Raw genomic sequence first — 26,887 nt, forward strand, 5'->3', positions numbered from 1 at the left:
AATTGTTGACAGTGGTAAGACAACGACTTGAATAATAAGACTAAACCAAAAAAAAAAAAAACAATGATTGTGTGAGCTACAAAATACATCAACATTTCCTCTTTCCCTTACGCAACTCATTCTCCTTCGCCAGCTCTTTAAGCATTGAACAATTTCTAGAGTCGTGATGACCCATCTCATCGCATGTCTTATACTGTCTAAGGGGCCTAGTAGCCTCCTTGATAGCCTTTTCTCTCTTGGAAATTAGACGGCTCACGGAGTTGCTAGCGTGACCTTTCGTCTTTACAACATCCAAAGGATGAACCTCAACGACTTCAGGCATTTCCATTCCATAAAACTGTTCAATCATTCGCCTCTTCTCAGAGGCGGACATTGTAGGAGTTTTTTAATTCTAGAGAACATTCAGGTACAACCACCACTGTATAAAATCACAAACAAAAAGTCTCAGCTAACATACACATTACAGATCAAAAAATCGTGCATTAATCAATACATAATTACCATTACACAGTACTATATGTACATTACGTTTATCTGTTAAAACTACTCCCTAGCAGAGACCATATCTAAACTCGTTCACTTTGGAAATGATTGTGGTACTAACTAGCCCCAAGGATTGCTAAACCCTTGGGGAATAACTGAAACGTGAGCCAAATGAGAAAACAAGACAACTCGTCAACTAAACCCTGATATTGTATCAGCAAACAAATACATTACACATAATAAATCGTGCATTAATTAGTCAATGATTACCATTACAAAGAACTATACGTACATTACATTTATCTGTTAAAAAATACTCCCTAGTCGCATCGATATCTAAACCCTAGCGAGACCTTAGCTACACTTGTTCAATTTGGAACCGGTTGTGGTACTAACTACGTACTACACCCTAGCCCCAATGATTGCTAAACCCTTTGGAAAAAAATGAAAATGTGGGCAAATAATCAAACACCACAAAACGTAAAGTAAACCCTAATATCAAATATAAGAAAAAAGGATAATAATCAACCAAGAAAACCTTTTTGCAATGAAAGCTACTTAAATTACCTTCTTCCATTGTTGAAGAAGCCGAAAAAGATAATAAAAAGATAATTCGAACGAGAAGAAAAAACCACTACAAATTTCGCCAGGAATTGTAGAATAGCGAAAGTCTGCAATTGAGAATGATGGGAGAATAAACGGTGAAAGACCAGAAAGATTTCTGATATTTTCCAACGTATTTTCATTGAAGATTGAGGGAGGAAATCAAGGAAACTACCATAACTGAATCTTAATCCTATACCATAAAGGTCCTTATTGATTTTATTAAGGAATAAAATAATATTAATCAAGGTCTATTTTTGGCCATTAGATCTATACAATGGAAGATCAAGATTGAGAAGGAAAAATAACAAAAGATGAAAAAAGGATATGAATACATCCTCACGTACCTGAGTGCTTAATATTAGCAATATATTTAATATTTAAATAATTATTTTTGAAAAGTAAGATGCAAACTTCTTTCAAAGTTTTGTTATCATTTTATGAGAATTATGTTTGAGGTCGATTAATATACTATAATAAAATTTCTAACAGTATTACCCGATATAGTGTATGCAAATGGGATAGCAAAGCATCAATAAAAAAATTAAAAGGCAAAGAAATCATCTGAAAAAGAAAAATACATCTTTAGTCTTATTCGTCAAAATAAATGGAGTATTTGTTTAATGGTGTATATGTGGAATTGATATTTCAGAACTCAAAATATAGAGAACAAAGGTCTTCTCATAAGTATCGAAATCATTTTAAAATAGAATAACATATTGTGACATAAAAAAGCGACGTTAGGACTTAAAACTAAATCCGATTAAATGGGCTAATGAATTTCAAATCAATACAGGCCCACTACTCGTATTTTTATAGTTGAGGCCCAAATACCAAGAACCTAGTCCGGATTCCTCTTCTATTTCTAATCGAATTTCTAATCCTACTTAAATTCCTTTCACCTTCACTCTATCAAGTCACTCTATCAAAAACTGGAAAAATTCGAAATAAATAAAATAACAAAATGCAAAGATGGAGCTAAGTTTCAAAACAAACCCCTAACCTCTATTGGACAGACTAGAGTAGGGATTGTAATTTATTCAAAATAGAATAAAAACGTACTTAATACGTATAAAATGCAAAAGATTGTAATATATTTATTCACTAAATTAATACACTAAATCAGAAAGGTCATAGATTTTCCGTTTACAAATTGAAGCAGAAGAGATATTTTTACATAAAAAAGTGAACGGGTTGATCCTAAATAGTTTCCTTAATTAAAAATCAAGATTATTATTACCATAGTCAAACTAGAGTTCAAATCGTTGCGAATGGTAACTTTCCTTATTCTCGTAATGTTATTCTATATAAGTCCTACCTGCCTTCCTAATTCATTTACAACTTCAAAGAATTTTACCATCGTTTCTCAGAAAAGAAACCAACGATGCCTCTCGTCGAGTCTTTTCTTCAAACCACGGCGCCTTCTTCTCAACCTCAACCACAACAAAATCGCTACCAAGTTTTGAATGTGGTGAGCCGGGGATCTTACGGCGTCGTGTACCGCGCTTGGGATACGGAGGCCGGCGAGATCGTGGCGATCAAGCACGAGTTGACGGGTTTGAGCCGATCAACGCTGCGTGAAATCAAAATCCTGCAGTCGCTGCCTCGCCACCGTTCGATCGTGGAGTTGAAGAAAGTGACGGTGGACGAGCGCGGGAAAGTGCTCGTTGTGATGGAGTTTATGCCGAGCGATCTCAGCAGGCTGATCGCCGCGAGAAAGAAGCCGTTCACGGCGCCCCAACTCAAGGTCTCCGTGTGGCGGATACTAAAGGGTGTTCTGTTTCTACACGAGAACGGCGTGCTTCATCGTGATTTGAAGCCCTCCAACATTCTCATCAACCAAAAGGATCGTATCAAGATTTGTGATTTTGGACTTTCGCGGTGGGAGAGTGAGTCTGGATCGTACTCGCCGGAAGTGGGGACGCAGTGGTACAGAGCGCCCGAGCTTCTAATGGGAAAGACCAACTACACGGGCGCCATAGATATGTGGGCGGTGGGGTGCGTAATGGCGGAATTGGTGCTGTTGAAGGCGCTTTTCCCGGGGAATTCGGAGATTCAGCAGTTGGGTTACATACACCTCACCCTCGGCCCCGCCCTGCAATTGATGCTCTCTGTTTCTGTGCCGATGCTTACTCCTGCTGGACTTGATCTGCTGATAAGCCTTCTTGCTTTCGATCCCAACGACAGGATCACTGCCAAAGATGCTCTCCAACACCCCTGGTTTCTAGAGTTTTGAACAACTCTACCTTTCTTAGTACTACTTCTCTGCTGTAAATTGTACTAATACTCTCCAATAGAATCCCAAAATTCATTGGATTACAATTACTCAATGTATATATGCTATTGGTTTCTAGAGTTATCAACATTACTCTACTTGTCTACTTTTATTAATTTCTCTGCTTCTGTTATTCTCATCATTAACAATAATGTTGTAGTGCATGATGATCCATTTAATTAGTAGGGAAAAGAAGGTTGGATCAATGCATAAGAATGCAATGTATGCAAAATTGAAGTAACACATGCCAAATTGGATTCGGAAATCCAACTGTAATGATTAGATGAAGTCACAGAACATGAAAAGGAAGCGTCATCTGCATATATAGATATGAGATGAAATGAAGATCTTTTCTGTGTTTTAACTCAATTCTATAAAAGGCCCTATAAATGGGCTAATGGATTTCTAATAAATACATGCCCAATAGTTGTGTTTTATAATTTTGGCCCAAAAAGCAAGTCTTTAGCCCAACACAGTTAAAAACATTTCATCTTGTGAGGCTCTTTCTCCGTAATCATATGCAATCTGTGACCTGTGGTAAGTGAATCATAACCATTCCAGGACTTTGTTTGCCTTAGGCATCTTGTTCTTTATTAGTATCTGCTACTCCTACAGGTCTGCAATGTGGGAAATTATGCTAACAAGTTAGAAAGATGGTATTATCATCCAAGTTTCACTTATTGCTTTTTCTAAATTCAAATTACCATGTATATGGATGTTTGATGTATCAGTAATCAGTATATAGCATAGATTGTGAGTAACTGGAATCAATCGGAAACTTACCTTAGCATTTGATCAATCTTTTAGTGTGACAAGAGTCTGAGTTATTTGCTGTAGATTAGTATTTTTGTCCACATTGCTTGACTGATTTCTTTGCTTTGTTAATTTCAGTTTATGTATTGTTAGGCTCTTTATATACTTGTTTGCCTTTGGAAGTAAAGTAGGATCTTTTCATTAATTGGAATGAATCTGGATAAAATTTTCATTCATGCGTAATGTAGACCATTAGAAAAAGTTAGTGTACATTATTTGAAACTTATTTCTCTTCTGATTGTTTGGTGAAAGGGGGGCCTTTTTATGATTTTTTTTATTCACCTGAAACCTTTTCATTTGGAGGTCTCTTCTTAGATAACGGTGATCGGATGGATTTGGAGAAAAAATGTGTCACTGTAAGCATTTTTCTTATCTAGTTCTAATATATATCTGGTTAAATGGCATAACAGCTGCCAGCATCTGGAATCCCACAGCTATTCTCTATCTCAGAGTTACACAGCAATTTTGGTTGTGCTACTTTGTTCGCTAACTTCCATGTTTGCATAGTTGGTTGCTGCTGTGAGTGTTGGCTTTGTAAAGAATGTCTAGTTATCTATTAAGGTAGTTTTCTGTTTGATTGTTCCTGGCATTCAAGAAACAGCTTATTCTGCATACGAGCATATATTTATTAATTAGTTAGTTTTGATTTACCTTGTATTTCTCCTATTTGTATCCCCACATATTATAAATATGTGTGGAGTATTCCATAGTATTCAATCAATAAGAATATCAATATTATCGCTCATTCTTTTCTCCAAAGAGAGACAGATATCTATCGATCGCCGATATACGGACGCCGATCACCCCGATAGGAGGTTTATCCTATCATTATCTTTCTCTAATAGGCATGTTTATTTACAACCACAATGTAACTTGCATTGGGGGTTGGTATGCATTAGGGAATACTTAGAGAAGTAGTATTCATCAACTGTTTTTCATGTTTTTATTATAAAGATACATCAGTCGTCTCTTACCGCACCTGTTGTGATACATGGTATTATCGTAAAAGTTGCACTTACCACTTTTTGTTAAGTTTACTCTGCATATGGATGATTCATTATAGAGCATATATTGTGAATATTTTTATCAATCTTGATTGACTTCTTTGCCCTGAGTTTTATTATCTCACATCCTTTTTTATGTGTCCTGTTTCAATCCAAGCTTATACATTTTTTAATTTGATCAATATATCCATTTTAGGAGTTCAGAAAGGTTGCTTAAAAATGATAGTATCGTAAAAATTAGTGATGTGTTCAGTGTTAGTAAAGATATATACTCCCTTTCAAGCATGAATTGGCAACTAAAGCATGGCCATAGAATATATGCATACGCCGTCAAAAACTCAAAATACATGGTCCCAATATTATTGAAAAACATGATCTACTAGAACAAAACGGACATCTACTCCCTCCTAGGATCAGCCACGTGAACCGACTCCGGATAGAGCAGAGTCTTAGCTCCGGTATAGTCCACCATCTTTTTGCTGAGCGCCTCCGACGAGGGGCTGGCAATGTACAACACTCTGTACATCCACTCCAACACCTCCGGGCAGAACACCTTCATCAGGTAACTCATCCTGAACCATCTCGGCTCCGTCAGATATCTCTCCCCACGCAATGCGCTCCTCACGATCGACTTGGCACACTTATCCGCCCTCTCTATCGGAATCATGCTCACTTGCACATCTCTCATGTCCTGATCAACTTCGAGCCTACCACCCTTGGTCAAGAACTTCCCCTGTGTGAGTTCGGACTCTATGAATCCGGGCGTTACCAGGGTTATTCCTATGTCCGGCCCGAATTCCACCCGCAGTGTCTCAAAAAATTGTGACAATGCGGCTTTGCTTGCCTGATCCATTCATCATCACACAATTGTTCATTACTCAATATATATGAAAACACTTTCTTGATTATGTACTTAGCTTACTCACATTGTAGAAACTCATCCTCGGCGCAGGCAGCCACGACGCAGAAGAGGACATTACGACGACTCGGCCTCTGCTGTGCCTCAGGTAAGGAGCAGCAAATCGAGTCATGTATACTGATCCCCAGAAGTTCACATCCTGCAATTCCGAACACCAACATTAACATGCTTATTTAATGACTTGAACAAATTGCCCAAATAAAACCACAAAGTTGGGTCAAATTTTGGTCAAAATCCTAAAAACTTTCTAAAGCAGTCAATTCTGGTCAAATTGCGTATGATGTGCAAGCAAAATCTGTGATTTTTTTTTACAAATTTATACTATTACTCACAATAACGGAATAACCATTGATTTTAGTATGAAAAAAAATTCAAACTAATACTAATATACAAAGAGTTTCCAAATTAATCACAATTTGACCAAACTTCATTATTTTTGTAGCAATTTGCTCTAACAACTTTAACATCTCATCTAAGTTGAGGTTTGTATCATACCATAACTGCTCTAAAATCAGTAACATCGTCGACTTCTTCCAGCAGCGCAACCGACATAACTCCAGCGTTATTAACCAGATGATCCACTGCATGCATCAATTAAGCCATTAAAAAAATTCCTTCTCTATATATATAAAGGAAAAAAAAAAGCAATGTAATTACATCTTCCAAAATGACTCATGGTTTGATCAACAACCCTCCTGCAGTCATCGACCTTGGATACATCGGCGCGAACAACGATGACCTCCGGTGATCCCAGATACCTCGCCGTATCTGCCACCTCCTGGAGGCTTCTCTCTCTCCTCGCCGCAAGAACTAAGCACGCCCCTCTTTTCGCATACTCGTACGCAAGGCTCTGCATTTTTTCAACAGAAAAAGTAAGATTTTGAGGTAGAGATTGAAATTCATGTATTTGAAGGCTTACTTCGCCGATGCCGGAGGAGGCGCCGGTGATGAGGACGACCTTGCCGGAGATGTGTTCGCTGAAAAGGGCGCCTAAGATGGAGAGGAAGAAGTTGAAGATTTGGAAAGGTGGGAGGAAAAGCATGAGAGAGAAGTAGGTGACTGGGGGAGCTGCGAGGTTGAGGAAGGCATGGATTAGTTCCAGCATTGTTCAAAATTGAAATTGAAACTGAAATTGGAATTGAGGCGGATGATGATTATATATATTTATGCAGGTGTGAATTGGTGGCAGTGATGTATGTGTATAAGTGACACGTATTTAGATGCATGTAGCGGTGCTATTTATCTCTTCACGTTTATAATTCAGTGGTGGAGCTATGATACCTTCCCCTCTTACTAACTAATAATAAGCCTCTTCAATTCAGACGCATTTCCAACTTAATTACTAGATCAAAAATATGTATGCGCCACTGAATTCCATTGTCGGCACTGTTTCAGAATCTAAATTTTCAGAGTTTATAATAAAGAAAAATAAAAGTTTGTAATTCGAGGGGATAAGGTTGACAATTTTCAGTATATAATCCCCTTAGCTTGATTCCACGTCCAATACACAAAGTCACAAAAACATGGATGCATCAACATGCTGAAATTAAACTTATTCGTAATATCATGGTTAATAATAATTTGTGTTAGCAAGAACATACAAACTTTAGGATACTATTAATGTGGATGGCATTTCCATTAGCCATGCTTCCTCAATTGGAGTCAATTTTCCATTACCAATTTCAACTGAGTAACTTCAACAGGTGTTACTCAAGATTTTGCAAGTGTAACAATATATGGGGCATTATTTGTCATAGTTGAATATCCACTTATATTTTTGCAATCAACAATGATGCAGAAACGTACGTATGGATGAAACAAGTCTGTGATATGTGACGGCAACGGAAACGTTTTGTTCATCAATACATAATTTTTGGACGAAATTGAAAATTTTCAGAACATAAGGGGGCTTCTTCGTAAAGTTTTATAACATAAAGGAGTTGTTCATAAATTTTCAGAAGTTGAGAGACCAATGTGAGGGTGCCAGAAAGTTGAGAGACAATTCTAAGATTTATCAAAACTTGAAGGATATTTATGAGAAATTCCAAAAGTTGAAACACAAATCAGTAATTTCAGAGAAGTAGATAGATCAATAAGAGATATCCAAGAAGTTGACGGACCCATCACACAAGATGCGACTTTAGAAAAATCCATCCCACACTAAACTTTCTACGTTGACCCAATAATCTCATATTTAGAAGTTGGAACTCAAGAAATTTGAATTGGACTAATTCATTTATTTTAGAATCATATTTTATTTATTTATTTTTACAATTAAATGCCCAGTGCTAATTAATTAATTCAACCAGCTCACCAAAGTGTAAAGCAACGAAAAGAAAAAAATTCCGGCAGCTGAAAAACAGAAAGTAGAAATTTAACAGAGACTGTACTTAACAATGAACCAATAAAAGTTACACCATCTCACCCATATTTTACAATGCACCAAGCATAAGTAAAAATTAGGTTCGCTTCACCCACACAATGCAATACGAAAGGAAAAAAAAAACGAAAACTAACATCAAGTCAGTTGCTTCATCTCCTTCAATTCATCTTCTTCACTAGTAAGCTTCCTTCTGATCTCCCTGTGATTCCCATAAATCAATTCAAAATAATTACTACTAATATATACTATTATATATGTACTCCGTGTAAATATACCTTTTTGGGCTGACTAAGTAGGCCTCTTCCATATTTTTTGATGAGCTTTTCTCTAACAAATTTGTTATAGATGAAAGCTGCCCCTCTAAACTGAGGCAAAACCAACCATGCCACAAGCACTAGCTTCAAATCGTACCATATCGGTATCCTGCAATTAACATTCATTTTTCTAATTAACTCAAAAACAATTAATTAAGTAATATCATATCATATGTTGATATGTATATACCAATCCAAGAGAGGCATAAGCAGCATCTCCATGAGAGTGAGAAAGGAATACAAAATCCAATAAGCAAGCCATTGCTCATCATCAACTTTTGATGTGCTCTCAATTGCCACAACTGATGCATACCTAAATAATTACCCAAGACTCTCCTCAAATACCAAATACAAACAAATTTGATTATAATTTATATTCATTCATGGAGGCATGATTTGTCAAAAGTCAAAAGAGATACTTACAACGGATAGAGCAGCATAACCCCGGGCCTGCACCAATTCAATTCAAAACAATTAAGCAAATGGAAGAAAGTATTTCTCTCTGATGTGAAAAAAGGCAAAAAAACTATTAATTACCCGGCCAGAGAATGAAGGTAAGCAAGCAGAGTCCAGAAACGAGTCATGCTTATCTCTCAACTTGATAGCAATGAACGAAGTAATTATAAGACTGATTGTGATTTGTTTGTTTCACTCTGCTTTATGTATAAACAGAGTGTGTAATATATATGGTCGGAAACAGATTGGGAAATACGACAGATAGGATCAAATAAATCTCTTTAAAACAATTAAATACTCTTCTCCCTTCACGCCTAATAATAATTACTATTACTAATGGCCGATATAAACTTTAACTAAAATTTTCTTTAAAAATAATTAAATTATAATTATTAGAAAAAATTAATACTAGTCGAAAAAAAGTACAAGGAGAATATGAAAAAATGGTCAACTGTTTTACTTAAAAATAAAAAGACATTGTATTAATAAATAGTCTAAAGGGAAAAGGCAATACTAATTCCTCCGTCCATGAAAAAGAATAGTCTCATTTCTTTATTTCTGTGCGTCTACTAAAATTAATCACCCTAAAAATAGAAAATTATTCACGATTCAATACTCACTTTATCTCTTCTATTTTATCACCTATTGTATCTACTTTATCCCCTAATCTCTCATAAATTGCTAATTTCACATTAAAACTTTTAACATTCACCAATTAAATTATTTTTGGTGGACTTGAGTATTAAATATGGTGATGTACAATAAAACCTTGGGGACATGCGACCTTGGAGAAGGGGCATTAGATTCTTGAATTCTTTTTTCAAAGAGAGAGAGCATCAAGAGATGGATCGAGGGATTGTGAGTTAATAGGTGCTTTGCCCCAGACAGAAGCCATGTGATGCATTAGTCGATGCATTAGGTCGGTGTTGAGTTAAAAATCTATCCACACAATGTCTCTTGTACTTGCCAAATCTGTGAGTTTGATGGATTAATTCAGCCATTGGTGTTATGGTATACGTAGTTTATAATGTGTAAACTACTCGTATACTTAACCTTCGTAATAATCCCAATAATGTTTCATTGAATTGATTGGTAAAATCCACCTAATTTTTGGATCGGAAAGAAATAATTGTTCAGTTGACTTTTATGATCAGCACTAAAATAATTTTCCTAGTCTAAATTATTCACCTCAACCTAATTTGAAAAGAAGTTCGGACTTTGGATAGGCTACATCTATCTACCTACTATATAACTATATATTTAATTCCGAACTGTAATTATTCAACTTGCAAACTCGATAGTAAGGTCATATGAAGCATTATAACAAATGGGTGCACAATTAATTTTTCGTTTAAGTCCAAAATCGATACTACATTAATTCAAATTTTTTTTATGGCCAATATATTAATTAAGTGTAATAATTTTTTTTTCTAAATAATACTCCTATATATACTTTGATAAATAATTTCGTTAAAATTTGCAAACATATTTTACAAAGTGGTAACCGTATATGCTTCCATGTGTAGGGCATAATCAAATAAGGAGTTTATAAAATTTTTACGTAAACAAGCTTACAAATGGATCAAAATTAATGGCCAGCGGCCCAACTAGGGATATTTTTGGGCTGATATATAGAGAGCCCAATTCTAGCTAAAATAAATTCTATCAGACCACCCAATGTAATTATATAAAACATATTTATTAAAACTTTGTTTTTTCCCACGAGAACTTAACATATGATATTACGAACTTAAAAATAGTTCTTGAATTCTTTCCACCAGTGAAAAAATTTGGCAACATTTCATTTGTTATTACATCACATAAGATATAGTTACCACTGAAAAATGATAGTGATTTGATCACAGAGTCTCTAGAATTCAGATACGGTTATCCATATCATTTTAAATTTTTAATATAGTAAAATTTTGTCGTCGTTGGAAAAATTCAATAACTATTTAAGTTTGTGATATTATATGTGAAGTTCAAGTTTGTGCGAAAAAATAAATTTTTGTAAAAATTTTGTGATATTAGAGACCAATATCTCTTTTTTTTGTTTAACCACAGATGTTCTGAACCTGGCTTCGGCGGAATCGGATTAATCCTGCTTGTCCGGGCTCGCAGATTAAGGCCGAAAGTCTTTTTTTGTTTGACCACAGATGTTCTGAACCCGACTTCGGCGGAATCGGATTAATCCTGCTCGTTCGGGCTCGCAGATTAAGGCCGAAAGTCTCCCAGCGGGTGGTGGAGTTTGAACCCGTGACCTCAAGGTCACCACAGCTCCACGCTGCCAACTGCGCTACAACACATTGGTCGAGAGACCAATATCTTAAATAAATGGCTTACCACCATAAACTAGAAAGTAACAAAACGCGAGAGTGGCGAGAAAAGGAGTTGTTGTAAGTAGTATGATGATGAAGAGTAAAACGGATGGACGTTGATGAGTCCATAAAATCAAAATAATGCTAGGTAAAACCGATCAATTATGAATGAAGGAGATGTGGTCAATAAAATTTGACCTTGGCAACACACATCATTAAAAAGAAATAAACAAGCTAATAATGTTGTTACATTGACTGATTTAATTAAACGAAAAATAATACCGACAAAACCCGCGCTTCTAACTTATAAAATATTGCCGCCATAAAACTCGATTTTTGGAATGACTGCAATTCTCTTTATTTCTTAATACTACATTTTAGGGATGTACATCTACATTCAAAATTTTACCATGAAGAGGCAATAATTTGTGAATACAACGAGTGAAAATGGTAAAAACCGTATTTTTAAATTGGATAATACTATCTTTTAAAATCACAATAAAAATCCTGTTGAGTTCATCAACATTTCGTATGGAAATAATAGTATTTTTTTCAATTGTTTCATAATTGTACGAAATGATATCTTCTGATTATATTAAAAACATCAATGTTTGATTAAAATAAAAAGATAAAGATAAAGACAAAGAAAAGATAAAATACTTGTGTTAATGAAACAATGTCATATTAACGCTTAAGCAATACAAAAAATTTAATTTTGTACATAAATGAATCAATTTGGAAGAAAGCTAAAATTTTATAATTTATGAGGTTAACCAGAATTTGACTGAAGTCTGTAATATACATAGTTATTATTAATATTATCAAAATACTATCAACAGAAACATTTAATACCAAAAGAGGTCAAAAACAGTTACAAATCGATCAATCTAACGTCATTATTAGCTTTTTTAAAAGCTAATTTCGGGGCGGAGAAAGTATGTTTCGCTTTTTAAGTGAATTAGCACCGTTAAAAATATTTACCATGTCCAATTATATCCTTGAAAATATATATCAATTTTCAAAAAAAATTACTAACGTTCATTCTCTAGAATGCACATATAACTTCTGCATGTTTACCGAAAAAAGATTACAAGAGATGACAAAGCAAGTTATTACATTGTGTTATTGAAAACAAAAAAAAAAGTTAAAAATTAGGCAACATGTAAGTTAGTACTCTTACTAATTTCTCATAAAATAACTACAGAAATCACATTTAGCTAGCACTCCATTAAACATTCCTACTCCACAAGTACTATAATAACATATACAGACTCATCTCGTTCAACCAAAAGCCTAAATAGGTTCAATTAAGCCAAACGCTACATACAACATGATATGATATGATTGCTATGATATGACACACAATACATACTAAATTACTAATATACAACTATTATCGAAAGCATGTGACAAATATTTCAAAAGTTTAATATATTAAAATAAAAACAAAAGGTTCAAAATCCTCACAGAACTTTCATGTAGATTTATATGTATCCACCACCATGACCGGACCACATGTTACCCACGATCATTCTCTCCCCATTCTACCCCCTCAATCTTCTGAGGATTTACATCACTGCACATGCATTTGGATTCTCGTCGCTAAACGCATTCATCTCTTGCACATCAAATCTCTGCTGCTCGTAAAACTGCTGCGGGTAGTAATAGTACATCTCGTTCTTCCTCACCTCCATTTTCAGATCCTCCGTCTTTGCTGCCGCCACCTCGCCGCTGTTTTCCTTGCTTTCTTTACCGTCCTCCTCCGCTTTCTTAGATTCTGCTTCCTTGGCTTTCTTATCTTCCTTTGGTTTCTCCTCCTCTTTCTTCCCCGGTTCGACCTTCACGATCGCCGCGTGCTTGCCGGTTTTCTTGTACACGTAATCAGCGAGAGCTGTGGGCTCCACCACTCCTTTCACGCTTACCTCCGACCTCGCGACGTTTGCCTCTGCACTTTCAATCCCTACACACACATATTCGTTTCTCGGATTCAAATTCATTTAGGCTCCGTTCGATATCATGGAATTGGATATGTAGAATTGGAATTTGAGCCTTGAATTCCAAATACAATATTTGATACCGCAAAATATTTGAATTTGGAATTGAATTACCATTCCAATTTCTTCCCATTCCACAATTTGAATTATACTAGATAATTAAAATTCTTAATAGTCACTAATATTGAGCATATTTCAACACACACATAATGTACACACAACACGTACTTCATATCAATTGGAGTATATCATTTTTACCGAAAAAACAGAATTCAAATTCAAATTCTAATTCAATTCAATCATTCATTCAAGTTGTAATTTAAAATACGAATTAATTATGCACATGTTGTAAAAGGCTAAGAACAATGAATTGGTTTGAGTCCATATTTTAGTACTGCAAATAGGAAACAGAAGAAACACAATAGTCTATTGCAAATACTCCTAAAAAGGCAATGAATCATGAATGGCCACGAACTCACCTTTCATTCTGAGAATGCGCTTTGTAATTTCCTGAGCACACGCATCGCAATGCATGTAAACTCCCAACACCACTCTAATCACACAAGGCTGCCACCAACAGTTGAATTAAAACAATCTTAGCAACCAACAAATTCGAAAATCAATTTCAAATTAAATATACCTCCTCTTTTTTCTCCTCCTTCTCCGGTGGCTTCTGCGGCGGAGTCGCTATCGGAGAGACGAGCTCAACACTGCGGTGGCATTTCCGCTGCACCCTCTCGAGCACCTTCGCCGGAACTGCTTTCTCCCCCTTCACCCCCACCTTACTCGTTTTGCAATCTGTTATCACTTTCTCCACTCCTAATTAAACCAAACAAAAACGGAAATTAATTAAATTGTTCATTCACCTCGATTTTCAAAACAATTTTATTCAAATTGATACCTTCAAATCCTTTGAGACACCTGTGGACTTTCCTGGCGCAGCCCTCACAGTGCATAAACACCTTCAAAACGATTTCTTGCGGCGGTGGCGGCGCATCTTCTTTCTTCTCCTCCTCCGCCGCTGCTGGCTTCTTCTCCTCTGCAGGCTTTTCCTGCACCAATTTAACATACGGAGTACAAATTAACAACAAAAAAAACTAAACAAACATGGAGGGTATATATATAGAGAGATTAAAAAAAGAGAGAGAGAGAGACCTCGCCCATTGGTTTCAGGTTTTCTCCTTGTATGAATTTGTGAAGACAGAGAGACACTGTCTGAATTGAACACAGAAAGAAAGCGGACAAAATGTTGAGGTTTATGAGGCGGGGAGTGAAGGTGAATAAGCACTGGGCGTGACGTGGCTCTTATATAATAGAACGTGGCACGTGCAGTGCGAGCGTGGAAACTATTCTTCCTCAAACGTCGTCGTTTAGGGGTTACGATTTTCTATGCGTCATTATTTTTACAGCCCGGTGCATACACCTTTTCTCCAACACTTATCTATTTATCTGGTTTCTATAACTTTCTAATTCTTAGTGCAAATTTGGAAATTATTTGTGAATTCTGACCTGACCTACTGTTTTCAATATTTTGTGAACAAATTGCAAATCTGATTTGGACTTTATTTAAACCTATTTTGAATTCCGATTGATTTGGACTCCATTAATAAGATTCAACTTTTACAACTGAACTGAAGGCGCTTTAAATCTTTGAGGGGTAGAGTTGATGCCATTGGGAAATCAGATTAAATTATTGAAAATTAAATTTATTATCAAAATCCGTGCATAATTGCTTGGTGGAAAAACATACGCCTTAATTATCTAACTAAAAGATATTTTGATATGTTAAATTTATATTGTGATAAACTGAATATACATACTCCATAATGATAAAAAAAATTAAATTTCAGTTTAACTAACAGTATTTCAATATAACCTACCAAAATTCAGTGTAACACAAGTACAATACAACGAATTTCGTTATAACATATATTGTATAATCCATAACAATATTAAAATTTGCTTTCCAAAAAATCAGTATACCTACAAAATCGATAAAATATAGATAGTATAATATGCTATCGACATTTTCGATAAGATATATGGTATAAATGGTTCATTAAGGTGTACCATACTGACCATTCCTAATCCGCTATATAGTATTGATATGCAAAAGTTAATGATGTCATTTTTTTACAATCATTAAATATTTTATTCTAGTTTTATTATTTTTGTTAGATGAATCTTACTGTACATCAAATTAACTTATTTCATATGCATTTATTATACAATTAATACATAAAAATATAATTATTATTCTCATTTATTTTCATTACCACTTTTACATCTTGTGCGATCAATAATGATGATAATATCTCTATCTATTGTGATGGGTAATAAAATCACCCAATAATGTAGGTAGGGGTGTTGAGTTTGGAAAACATGTTTTAGCCTGATGCGCCATGTCCACCCATCGAGCTATGCGACTAGCCTTGTGCAATGTAGGTTTTCACAATTTTTAATTTTGATGTTAATTTATTTTAAAATTTTAAATTAATTTCTATTCATTATACGTATAGAATAATTTGTTTTCAATATGCCATAGTGTGATAATGCTTGAGGCCAAGGATGTCAAGTTTAAGTCTACTGTGATGTAACCATTAAATTTATATTCATTTGTCTATAAAAAAAATACTGAATAATATTTTAAGATTCATTTTTATTCAATTTGGATAAACTTAATATTCATATAATATAGCAATACATAAAATCTCATTTTGAGGAAATCGTTGAATTAGCGCAGTAAAGAAAAATATAAAGTGGCAACCTACAATAAATGGAATGCGAGTATGCGACCAACAACTTTCTCGTTTCAATAAAATTAATGGCAATAATTTTCCATTTCTCTTTTGGTTGTTTCTGTCATCAGCGGATCCATGCTGGTTCAAGGGGTGTAAACGAGATAGAGTTATATTTTATCTTTAATTGGGACAAATGTTTAAATTGTAGTATATATATAACTTCTTAGATATTTAATTAAATTGAAAATTGATTTATATATATCAATTAATTGAAAATAAATTGTATACTGATCATCCTGCAACAATTTAGGAATACGTTAAAATTTTAAAGTAAATAATCACATATTTTAAAAAATACGGAGTAATATTTTAATAAATTTTGTATTATTATTTCGAATTAAGCTAGAATTGAGGTGAAAATTTATCATAAATTTTCAATATCATTTCTTTTATATTACTAAACATTACAACTAATGAAAAAACTAATTAATTTGTATTTTAATTCACTAAAATTTAAATTCACAAACATTATATATATATATATAAATTAATAATTTATATATACATTTATCATTATTCTTTTCCTTAATATGATGGCCGATGGGTAATATTTAGTTATTACTTCATCATTTGAGCGATAGACTTGTATCCTTTTTGTTTCCATAATATTCCTTTGGCAATGTTATGGATATATTTGTAATTTAAATATAATGTAACTAATAAATAATAAACTCCACATGTTCTCAGTGGCGGACACAGTAAGAGGGTGTGAGGGGCTTAAGCCCTCCCCAAGAAGTTTTTTTTATGTTTTTTTCTACTTCTAAAATTTTCAAATTTTTTGAAAGCTATCATAAGCCCCTGCCAAATCAATGTTGCTGAGGTCTAAATCTATAAAAATTAAATGGTAGGATGGGCTGAACTGAATCTGAAATAAAAGGTTGCAGAGAAAATAAGTAATGCAGTTGTGCAACGTGAAGAAGAAGACTCAATTTTAATAAATTTAATATTATTGTATTGAAACAAGTGATGAGCTGTCATCTCTTTTAAGTGATGCGGAGGACTTATTTTATTGCCTTAAAATATGTGTATTTTGTGTGAAAGTTTCTTTTTAAACATAATTCATTTTCTTGATTACTTAGTTTTAAAAAAAGGTTAATTAATTTTAAATTAAATAATATTTCCTTCTTGACTAAAAATTTCTTTTTAATAATAATTCATTTTCTTCCACTATCATCGATGCAAATTTAATAACTGTTTACTGAGTTTAATCTATAATTTCAATTGTTCTCTTTTATTCTTCTTTTTCCAATTTTATGCAAAATTAATTTTTTTTTTAATTTGTCATATTTAATTAATACGTGACTATTATATTGGAAATATGACAAAAGACATGCTATGCAATACATTTGTAATTTAATTTCATTCAAGTACTATATTATTTTATAGATAATATACGGTACCATTTTGATTATGCATTAGACTAGTTTTATTTATAAATATTAATGCATATCTTATACTAGTATTTGTTATGGATGTTATTTTTCAGATAACACGGAGGTTCAAAATTTCTACAGTTTTACATTCATATGAGGGGTAATACACAATCATCTATCATTATAAACTAAAACGATCGAAAAATGACCTCTATATTTGGTTATCCGATTATGTATTAATTTTTTTTTTTTTTATCTCAACTCTCTATCTCTACATATACAATTCAGCCCCTACTAATAAAATTTTCTGCGTCCGCCACTGCATGTTCTTATGAATTTTGAAATATACTTAATATTTTTTGTACAATCATTATAAGCCCCAATGACACTTCTTTATAATAATAAATAAATAATTCATTCAACGATTGTCTACAATTGAAACTGTATGAATCGTGAATACGTGGCTTTCCCAATCTAGACAATCGAAACTGTATGAATCGTGAATACGTGGCTTTCCCAATCCTATGAATTGTTAAATCATGAGTATATTATTTGACAGATGGCTAAATTTTGTCCAAAATAATATAATCAATAAATATAATTGGTGGTTAGGTATGCCATTTCCTTTTTTGTTGGGTTAAAGATCACGTGAGATGTTCGTATTACTTATTTATCGTAGTGGAAATGATTGTGGGCCTTTGTTGGGCAAGAGCTGGCCCATTTACACCATCATTTTAAGTTTTTTAACGGTATGTTGTCCATCCCACCTTGAATACCAATGCCAATGTTGGTCATAATGATAACAAAATGTGAAAACATTTTTACGAAAATTTATGCATTATTTATATAAATATTGATCTTAAAATTATAAACTTTAGATGAATTTTGGTACTTTTCCAAAACTTTAAAAAACTTATAATTTTTAAAACTACTTGGTACTACCAATTTTTTAAAGTGTATAATTTTACCCAACTCAATCCTGCTTAGTCTGAATTACGCGCCATTTCAAAAGCTCTACTAAGAGATGACATTGCCGGACTTTGATAATTTGTGTCAAATAGGACAAAATATGTCATGTACATATCCAAGTTTGAAGAATGACCAACCATAGAAAATTGACATTATTTTTAATTTTAAAGTTGTTAATTTATAAGACCTCTTTTAAAGTTATGAGGAATATTAATTAAAATTCATAAAAAAAATTATCATTTTAAGATCAATATCCTTTATTCATTTATGTATTTATTTAACCAATAAAAGACCTTTAGATATTATAATTCTATATCATATTTATGTCCCTTTTTTATTGTGTCTGCAATATCAATACTTTTGTGTGGCTGGTATTATATATATTATGTGAAGTCGTTATTTATTTTTACTAATCTTTCTTGTAATCTGCTCGCCAATTTTTGTTCAATCATCTTCATTCGTGAAAAGGGATGAAGCTAGATTACACACCTTCATTAATAATTTAAAAAATGAAGTCCAATGTACGTATATGTTAATAGTGAGTTAAGTTATTGAGACAGTGCAGTATAAATAAAATAATCAGAGCCGCGTCTTTATCTGTTGAATTGAAATTAAAAATTAGAATTGTGGGATCACAGACATTGAAAATGATTGGAATAAACCACCACATGATCTTATAAAGCAAATAGAAAATATAATCTCTTGATTGCATATGCAACATGAAAAATGGCATGAATACTGTAACAGTTGTTGGAATAAAGGTAGACATATCATGGTACAATAATTTAGCTACACAATCATAATTATCGCTTGCATATTGGTGGATCCCAACTAATCATAATTTTGTACTACTATAGTTGCATAACACACTAGCTATGGTATTTAAAGAGTGAAATTAAAGTTGTCGACGCAAACGACACTTTATTTTACACAATTCACGAATACAAAAACATAATTTCATGCACTTAATTAGTTATACATAGGAAACATAATAAAATATTAATAATTTGGTTTTGTCGTGCATATATTATATTTTAGAGAATTGATATGCCCTGGGAAAATTGGTGAGGGATGGTGAGCGTTCTTTCTAGATCAGCAATCTTTTCATTATTATTTTTCTTATACAAAATCTGCTCTTCCGTTCTTAACGCTATTTATTTATAAAATAGTAAAAAATTCTTCAAATGATATTAATTCATAGTTGATGGACCTCAAATGATATTTTCAAAGTTCGCAGACCTAAAATGATACCTTGACAAAATTCGTGGATCAAAAAAGATGTTCAATCTATTATTTATATGCCTAACATATTTTACCGTCCTTTTCCCCAAAAAAATTAATGACCTTCATCATCGTTTTTCTCCTCTTCCACACCCATCTCATGAATTAGTTAGTAAACACAGTACATGATAATTTATACATCACAAAAAAATTTATGCTTCAGAGCAAAGAATAACATAATGTTTTACTTAAACCATTTTTACAAAAGTTGGGTTGCAAGAATTTTCATTGTCAACAAAGTCTCAAATCACACCATTCTAAATTTGAAAAGATCAATAAATATACAGTCGATTCAATTGCCAAAATCATTATCAGTATTCAATAATTGTTTGTTATCATTTTCGCATACAAAGCGACGGACTTCTATTCAAGTATAGGCTATTCAATCCATCACCCTCCTTTGCATACTTGCAGTTCCAAATCCAACCCAATTGCATCACAGTAGAATTTATTCAACAAATTCTCAAAACTACACAAATGCGTTTTGTATGAGATGTTTATGGAGAATTTTCAAATGACAAGAGAAATGATACATAGAAATTTTTTTAATTGCTACTATTACACAAAGAGAGATAGGAGTACAGTGGAATTTTGGATCTCAAAAATAAATTGCCATAAGTGAGAAGAGAGAATTTTGTAAAAAAAAAAAAAAAAAAGAAAATAGAAAAAGTAACTGCTGATATGGGAGGAGGTGCTCGCCATCCCTCACCAATTGTCCCATAGCATATCAATAATAAAAAATTGAATAAGGATCTTTTCTTGCATGTCATAAAATTAAAGGATAATAGTATTAAAGATCAAATTATATTTAGAAAATTTATCAAAAATATACAATAAATATATTTATAAAAAATATTAGTATATGATAAGTTTATTAAAAATATATACCATTTAAGGTATTGAGGGTATTTTCATCCAAAAAAAACTTGGAAATAGTAAAAAAGTACTTCAAATTATATTAACCCATAGTTGATGGACCTCAAATGATATTTTCAAAGTTTACGGACCTAAAATGATACTTTAGCAAAGTTCGTGGACCAAAAAAGATGTTCCCTCTAAATAATAAAGATACGGTGAATCTTTCATAAATAAATAGCGTTAAGAAAGGAAGAGAAAATTTTGAATAAGGAAAATAATAATGAAAAGATTGCTGGTCTAGAAGGAGCGCTCACCATCCCTCACCAATTTTCCCTCGGCATATCAATTCTCTACTACCGAGTACCATATAATTTAGAGCATCTGGGTTTGATAACTTAAATTTTTTTGGTATTAGATATTACTGAAATATTTGAACATAGAATATGTGATCTTAATTAACCATTAACTATCTGTTCAAGTTCAACGCATAAAATTTTATTCAAATGAGTATTAGAGCATCCGTAACGGTGCTTAGGCCAGCCATAGGCCAGCCATTCTCTCCTCTGCCACGTCAGCAACACTAAAAAAACCACCTGCCACGTCAGATTTAGGCCAGCCGCAAAAAAAATAATTCAAAATATACTACATTTACGGAATTAAAATTGCGATATACGGAATTAAATTTACGACACATATACGGGAAAAATAATCCATTCCATTAAAAAAAAAAAGTACTAAGATTTTAAAAAAAAAGTACATGATTTTTTTTTTAAAAAAGGGCTTCAACAAACGAGCCCCGCCACTCTCTACTCCTCATCGCCGTCGCCGTCGTCCTCGTCGTCGCCGCGCCGCCGCCCGTGGTATCTCGAGCCCACGTCGGAACCCCCCAGCCGCGACCTCGCGATCTCTAAATCAGCACGTATGCTCTCGAGCATCTCGTAAAGAAACCTCTTCTCCGTGGGGTCGGTGGCGTTCTTCCACTCTCGGAAGACCTGTAACATCTGAGCCCGCGTTTGGTTACGCGAATGGAGAGTGTACTCGAGTGGGGCGGGTGGGAGGGCGGAGGACCGGACCTCGCGGGGCGATAGGGGGGATCCGCCCCTCGCAGCCCGCCGCGCCCGCTTACAGGTCCAACCGGGCGGGGCGACCGGTAAATGAAGGAGGGATGGAAACTCCTCGCATCCGGGGGAGGCTCGTGGGATCCGCTTGCTGCGTGGCCGCCAGTAGTCGCCGCTATAGTTAAGTCGCAGCCTTCTTCGGCCACCCAAATAGCCGCACTCAGCCGAACTTCGGAGTCCTTCAACAACAAGAAGCACTCCCGTAAGGTGAACTCCTTATACTTCCCCCTCCAAGGGGAACCGACTCGCGGCGATCCTCCGGGCGGCCGTCCTCGCTCCCGCCCACTTCGAGCCGACGAGGGCGTTGGCGTACACCCGCAAAACGGCCCACCGCGGCCCTGGTGCGCTCCCCACCCTTCCGGACCTCCTCGTTGCCGAAGTCCTTCCCGTGCGGGCGCCGGCTCTTATAGGCAGCCCGATCTTCGCCCACATGTTGACGGCACCCGCCGGTTGTTCGCAACCGCGGATCGTCGCACACCTCCAACCACCCCTTGGTCACCGCGGCGTACTCATCCTCCGTCCACTTCCTCCGGCCGGTGGCAGCGGGCTGCGATGACTCGCCGACCGCCTTGCCCTTCCCCTTCCCCCTCGTCTTCTTCTTCGGCGCGGCCGGCGTCGCTGGAACGGGAGTATCATCGTCCCCGAGATCGATCCCCATATCATGCAATGACAGAAGGTCATCGCCAGAGAACCGTCTCCACCGGTCGACGTGTGAGACGAAGCCGTCAAAAAATCAAGCGAGGGCCGATATACCGCGTCCCCTCCCGGTGACCCCTGCAGCCCCCCGCCACCTCGGGATGCATACCGTGCGGCATCCCCCCCGCCACATCATCCCCATCATCCGGCCGCAAGATCATCTCGCTGTCGCATCTCGGGCATATTCCCCACCCGGGCGCTGACGCCGCCGCCGAAGATCCCCCACGGCGTACCCCCCTAAGCATACCCCCGGTTCCCCCCCCATCGCCCCCCCGGCGCACTACCGCCCATCATCCCCATCATCCCGATTCCAAAGGGATGTTAAACCCCGGGCCCATCTGGCCCCATCCACATCCCACGGGTACCGTGGGAGTCTGAGAGCCGCTCGCCACGGACTGGACTTTGTTGTGATCCATCACTCGATGATGCTCTTGAACAGAAAGTTAGAGAGAAAACTCGTTAAAACAAGCGGTGCAAATGAAAATGAAACGAAAATCGCGTTTATATATGATTTAAAAAAAAAAATCGAAAATCGGCACTGGCCGATCGGATCGGGCCTTCACCATGGCGGCTAGCCGATCGGCTAGCGCTTCGGCCAGCGACGAGCGATTGGCCAGCCCACGCCGATCCGCTCGCCGAAATCGCGTTTGCCGATTGCAATGGTTCGGCTAGCCGATCGGCTAGCGCGACGAATCGGCTAGCCGGTCGCTAGCCGACCATTGCGGATGCTCTTATAAAATTATGGAATTGGTATCACATTCTCAATTAATTGGTGCATAACTGTATATTACAAATTATTATTTTTAAATTGGTTAATTAGAGCATCCACAATAAGAGTAGGCCAGTCATAGGTCAGCCGCTCTCTCTCTGCCACGTCATCAGCACTAAAAATCCACCTGCCACATCAGCATTTTACTTAAATAGGCTAGCCTAAGGCCAGCCATAGGCCAGCCGCAATAAAAATAATTAAAAAACAACTACATTTACGGAATTAAATACAAAATACGGAATTAAATTTACGACACATATACGGGAAAAATTCGTTAATTTTATTTAAATAAAAAAAAAGTACATTACTAAAAATAAAAAAAATTACATAATAAAAAAAAATCAGGCTTCCATACACAAGCCACCGCCCCACTCTACTCCTCACTAATTTATTAAAAAAATACATTAAAAAATGTTAGTGTGCCTTGAATCCATTATAGTTTGCCGCTAGCCGAACGGGGTCTGTGTGCCTATTTAAAAATTACATAATTAAAAAAAAATCATAAAAAAATACATTTAAAATGCAATAAAAAAATACATAAAAAATACATTAAAAAATGCAATAAATAAAAAAAATGCATAAAAAATACATCAAAATTTTTTTTTAAAAAAATTAAAAATAGCGCTGACCGATCGGCACGCCACAATGGCGGCCAGCGTCCTCAAATCGGCTAGCCCACGCCGATTTTTTCACTGATTCTCGGCTGGCCGATTGCAATAGTTCAACTAGCTGATCGGCTAGCGACACGAATCGGCTAGCCGCTATTGTGGATGCTCTTAAGAAAGCAATTTGAATAAAAGCACCACCAGCGATGCTTGGAGGAATTGGGAAAAATTATCATTATTGTTGGCGAATAAGTACTATTCAAATATTGCAAAATACTTAGCTATCAAAATGCAATTTTCGAGTTGGAAAGTTGTACTATTATTAGATGCAATTTTTCTGATCACGTGATGTGCTTGCTCTTCCAATTAACATATGATGTGTTCCGTCCAATAATTTTTGTTCACTCAATATCCAATGCGCAAAGGTACGTATAACTCTATTACTTACGTTCTAGGAGTCTCAATTGAGTTCAGACAAATTTTTAAAAATGTAAAGAAAATTAATAAAACATAGAGGTATATTATCTTATATTTATATATTATTTTATAATAATTTAAGTTGAATAATGGAGTCTCAATTGAGTTCAGATAAATTTTTAAAAATGTAAACAAAGTTCAAAAAAACATAGAGGAATATTATCTTATATTTATATATTATTTTATAATAATTTAAGTTGAATAATGTTAATAGAATGTGAAGCCTATTATCATTTATGCAATATTCTAATTTGAACTTCAAATGTGGAATAAACAAAAATGATAAACCCAAACTCCTAAAGTGAGACTGAAGGAGTATTAGGCTAACTAATTTCTTTTAAATGTTTTATTATATATTTATTGTTATGATTACGACATAGTCTATTTTGGATGGGGATCCCCTGCTGTCCAAAATGCCACAGCAGGGGGTGCTATGGTGATCCAAGCCATTGATTTTTTAAATGAAAAATAATAATCCAAGTATGTGAAATTAATTTGTGGTGTAGATCACTACAACACTCCCTGTTGTGGCATTTTGCACAGTAGGGGATCCCACCCCGTCTATTTTACGCATGGATAGTTGCATTTTTCACGCCAGGGTTAAGACATTTTAGACATTTTGCATGCAGGAGATTATATTTTTTTTCACGTGAGATGATTGGGAAGAAAATCAAATTTAATGAATTTTTCAACTAATTTTTAAAATTACAACACATACCAGAATTTAATTATATTTTATGATTTTTTTTTCAGTAATATACCCTTTGTCCCTCTTTATACTAGCACTAAAAATATTGTCTTAATAATATCTTGTACAATTAAATGGGCTTTGTTTCTTACAGGATTTACAGATCTTGTATATTTGGCCTCTAATCCAATCCGAATCAGAGCCTAATATAATGTTTATAGACTAACGGGCCTTCCTCTCTATATTTCTTTTTTTCTTTGTCAGGGCGACAAAGCTTTTAATTAAATTAACTAGTGGGACCATTGAAATGTACTATTGTAGTGTTAAATATTGTCTACATAAAAAGGAAAAAAACCAAATTTCAACTGATAGATTAATGTAGCTAGGTCTGTAGTTAATTAAGCATTTCCAATTTCCAAACGGATACCTTAGCTAGTTTTAGGCATAAAATTCATTAGCCAGTTAGGCGGGCATGATATAAAAATTATTCACGGATTATAAGAGGTTGCAAATAAATAGAATAGCGAAGCTCCTACTACAAATTAAAGGTTTGAAGGCAAATTAATTACTAAAAATAAAAGTACGGAAATAAAATAGTTAGACTGTCGCATTTTACAAGTAAAGTGAGGAGAGTGGAGTATTCTTTGAGTCAATTCTATTTCAACAATTAATAAAAAATTGAAAGGGCCAATGTAACGCATGGGTTTCAGTTAATTAACTCCAATTCTATTTGATAGTTTGCCTAACTTAATTGGTACGAAAAGGGACCAGTCAAGTCACATGCCTCCTTTAATACCATGCAATTGAAGAAACATTTTCAACAGTTTTTTGTCCATTTTTGTACGTTAATACTACTGCGAGTTTGGAGTGGATGGATTAATTATTTTTCCCAAGATCATCTCGAAAAAGAAAAACACATGCAAACAGCTAGAATTTTTTAAGAAGAATTAATGGACGTGATTATATTTACATTTCTAGATACTGTATAAGTTTGGACCGGGCGTTATTATTATAACAAAAATGCTAGTAGTACTTTATTTTAGCATTGGGTGAGTCGGTGACTGGTAACACCACGACTCTTGATTAATCACTCTAGAACTCCTCTTCAAATTCATCCACATACCGTCTATTTTGAGGTCGACTTGATCGAACTTATTCAATGAAATACATTTATTTTAAGTGAGGCTAGGTTATATTTCGATGATACCTGATCAGTTTATTTTATTTGACTATATCTTTAACGAAGGTGCTTGCTAATTGGTATTGTGATTAGTTGGCGATTCCCTTCTATAGTCGTCTTTGATTGTTCCCAAGCCCGTCATTTTAATAGCAACAAAAAATTCTTAATGCGTCTCACTATCTTATAACTATGACATTCTAAACAAACTGAGGTAGTAGACCAGATGATTGTTCTGGATACTACTATAAGCAATTTGGATGCCCAACATTTAAACCTATAGATATAGCAACATGAAACATTAAAGAACTTTTATCATCTGCAAAACGAAGATGGATTATTAGAACTTGATCCCTTCAAAAACTCCGTGCTCAAAACGTTCAACACGAAAAGGAAAGGCAAAAGATATGATCTCCACGAGTAATTGTGTACTCCATAATAATAATAGGAAAAAACAAAATAAGAAAGAGCAACATATAAGCTATGCGCCAATAAATAATGATTAGGTCCTTC

The 26,887-nt window shown here is 35.0% G+C and overlaps 4 protein-coding genes across 5 annotated transcripts; 1 reads left to right on the forward strand and 3 right to left on the reverse strand.

Moving 5' to 3' along the window:
- The first annotated feature begins 2,470 nt into the window (after positions 1 to 2,470).
- LOC125209663 (cyclin-dependent kinase G-2-like) lies at positions 2,471 to 3,322 on the forward strand. The gene has a single exon (XM_048109250.1). It carries the CDS (start codon positions 2,471 to 2,473, stop codon positions 3,320 to 3,322), a length of 852 nt encoding a protein of 283 aa, XP_047965207.1.
- Positions 3,323 to 5,467: 2,145 nt separating this feature from the next.
- Positions 5,468 to 7,232, reverse strand: LOC125211195 (11-beta-hydroxysteroid dehydrogenase A-like). The gene is made up of 5 exons (XM_048110905.1): positions 7,017 to 7,232; positions 6,755 to 6,947; positions 6,593 to 6,678; positions 6,105 to 6,236; positions 5,468 to 6,022 (listed from the first exon to the last, which is right to left on the reverse strand). The coding sequence occupies exons 1-5, from the start codon at positions 7,200 to 7,202 to the stop codon at positions 5,576 to 5,578; spliced, it is 1,044 nt and encodes a 347-aa protein (XP_047966862.1). The 5' UTR covers positions 7,203 to 7,232; the 3' UTR covers positions 5,468 to 5,575.
- Positions 7,233 to 8,464: 1,232 nt separating this feature from the next.
- On the reverse strand, positions 8,465 to 9,484 carry LOC125216008 (HVA22-like protein e). 2 transcript variants are annotated; one of them, XM_048117606.1, is made up of 5 exons: positions 9,332 to 9,484; positions 9,218 to 9,244; positions 8,985 to 9,107; positions 8,756 to 8,903; positions 8,465 to 8,712 (listed from the first exon to the last, which is right to left on the reverse strand). In XM_048117606.1, exons 1-5 carry the CDS (start codon positions 9,376 to 9,378, stop codon positions 8,710 to 8,712), a joined length of 348 nt encoding a protein of 115 aa, XP_047973563.1. In that variant the 5' UTR covers positions 9,379 to 9,484; the 3' UTR covers positions 8,465 to 8,709. The 2 variants fall into 2 exon arrangements, with proteins under 2 accessions (XP_047973563.1, XP_047973562.1); XM_048117605.1 differs by having other exon boundaries at positions 8,465 to 8,679; positions 9,332 to 9,482.
- Positions 9,485 to 12,848: 3,364 nt separating this feature from the next.
- LOC125211104 (heavy metal-associated isoprenylated plant protein 7-like) lies at positions 12,849 to 14,824 on the reverse strand. Its single transcript, XM_048110799.1, has 5 exons — positions 14,718 to 14,824; positions 14,464 to 14,614; positions 14,203 to 14,381; positions 14,042 to 14,129; positions 12,849 to 13,528 (listed from the first exon to the last, which is right to left on the reverse strand). Exons 1-5 carry the CDS (start codon positions 14,724 to 14,726, stop codon positions 13,137 to 13,139), a joined length of 819 nt encoding a protein of 272 aa, XP_047966756.1. The 5' UTR covers positions 14,727 to 14,824; the 3' UTR covers positions 12,849 to 13,136.
- Positions 14,825 to 26,887: the final 12,063 nt, after the last annotated feature.

This window comes from Salvia hispanica, chromosome 3 (genome assembly GCF_023119035.1).
Source record: "Salvia hispanica cultivar TCC Black 2014 chromosome 3, UniMelb_Shisp_WGS_1.0, whole genome shotgun sequence".
Classification (NCBI taxonomy): Eukaryota; Viridiplantae; Streptophyta; class Magnoliopsida; order Lamiales; family Lamiaceae; genus Salvia; species Salvia hispanica.

Excerpts from the sequence above, each read along its gene's own strand:
- LOC125209663 (XM_048109250.1), top strand. The coding sequence starts at position 2,471 with ATGCCTCTCGTCGAGTCTTTTCTTCAAACCACGGCGCCTTCTTCTCAA.
- LOC125211195 (XM_048110905.1), bottom strand. The coding sequence starts at position 7,202 with ATGCTGGAACTAATCCATGCCTTCCTCAACCTCGCAGCTCCCCCAGTC. Across the intron at positions 6,948-7,016 it reads CCTCCTCCGGCATCGGCGAA|AGCCTTGCGTACGAGTATGC; the intron begins GTAAGCCTTCAA and ends GAAAAAATGCAG. Across the intron at positions 6,679-6,754 it reads CATGAGTCATTTTGGAAGAT|TGGATCATCTGGTTAATAAC; the intron begins GTAATTACATTG and ends TGATGCATGCAG.
- LOC125216008 (XM_048117605.1), bottom strand. The coding sequence starts at position 9,378 with ATGACTCGTTTCTGGACTCTGCTTGCTTACCTTCATTCTCTGGCCGG. Across the intron at positions 9,108-9,217 it reads GTTATGCTGCTCTATCCGTT|GTATGCATCAGTTGTGGCAA; the intron begins GTAAGTATCTCT and ends GTAATTATTTAG. Across the intron at positions 8,680-8,755 it reads TACTTAGTCAGCCCAAAAAG|GGAGATCAGAAGGAAGCTTA; the intron begins GTATATTTACAC and ends TGGGAATCACAG.
- LOC125211104 (XM_048110799.1), bottom strand. Across the intron at positions 14,382-14,463 it reads GTGTCTCAAAGGATTTGAAG|GAGTGGAGAAAGTGATAACA; the intron begins GTATCAATTTGA and ends TGGTTTAATTAG. Across the intron at positions 14,130-14,202 it reads AGGAGGAGAAAAAAGAGGAG|CCTTGTGTGATTAGAGTGGT; the intron begins GTATATTTAATT and ends TGTTGGTGGCAG.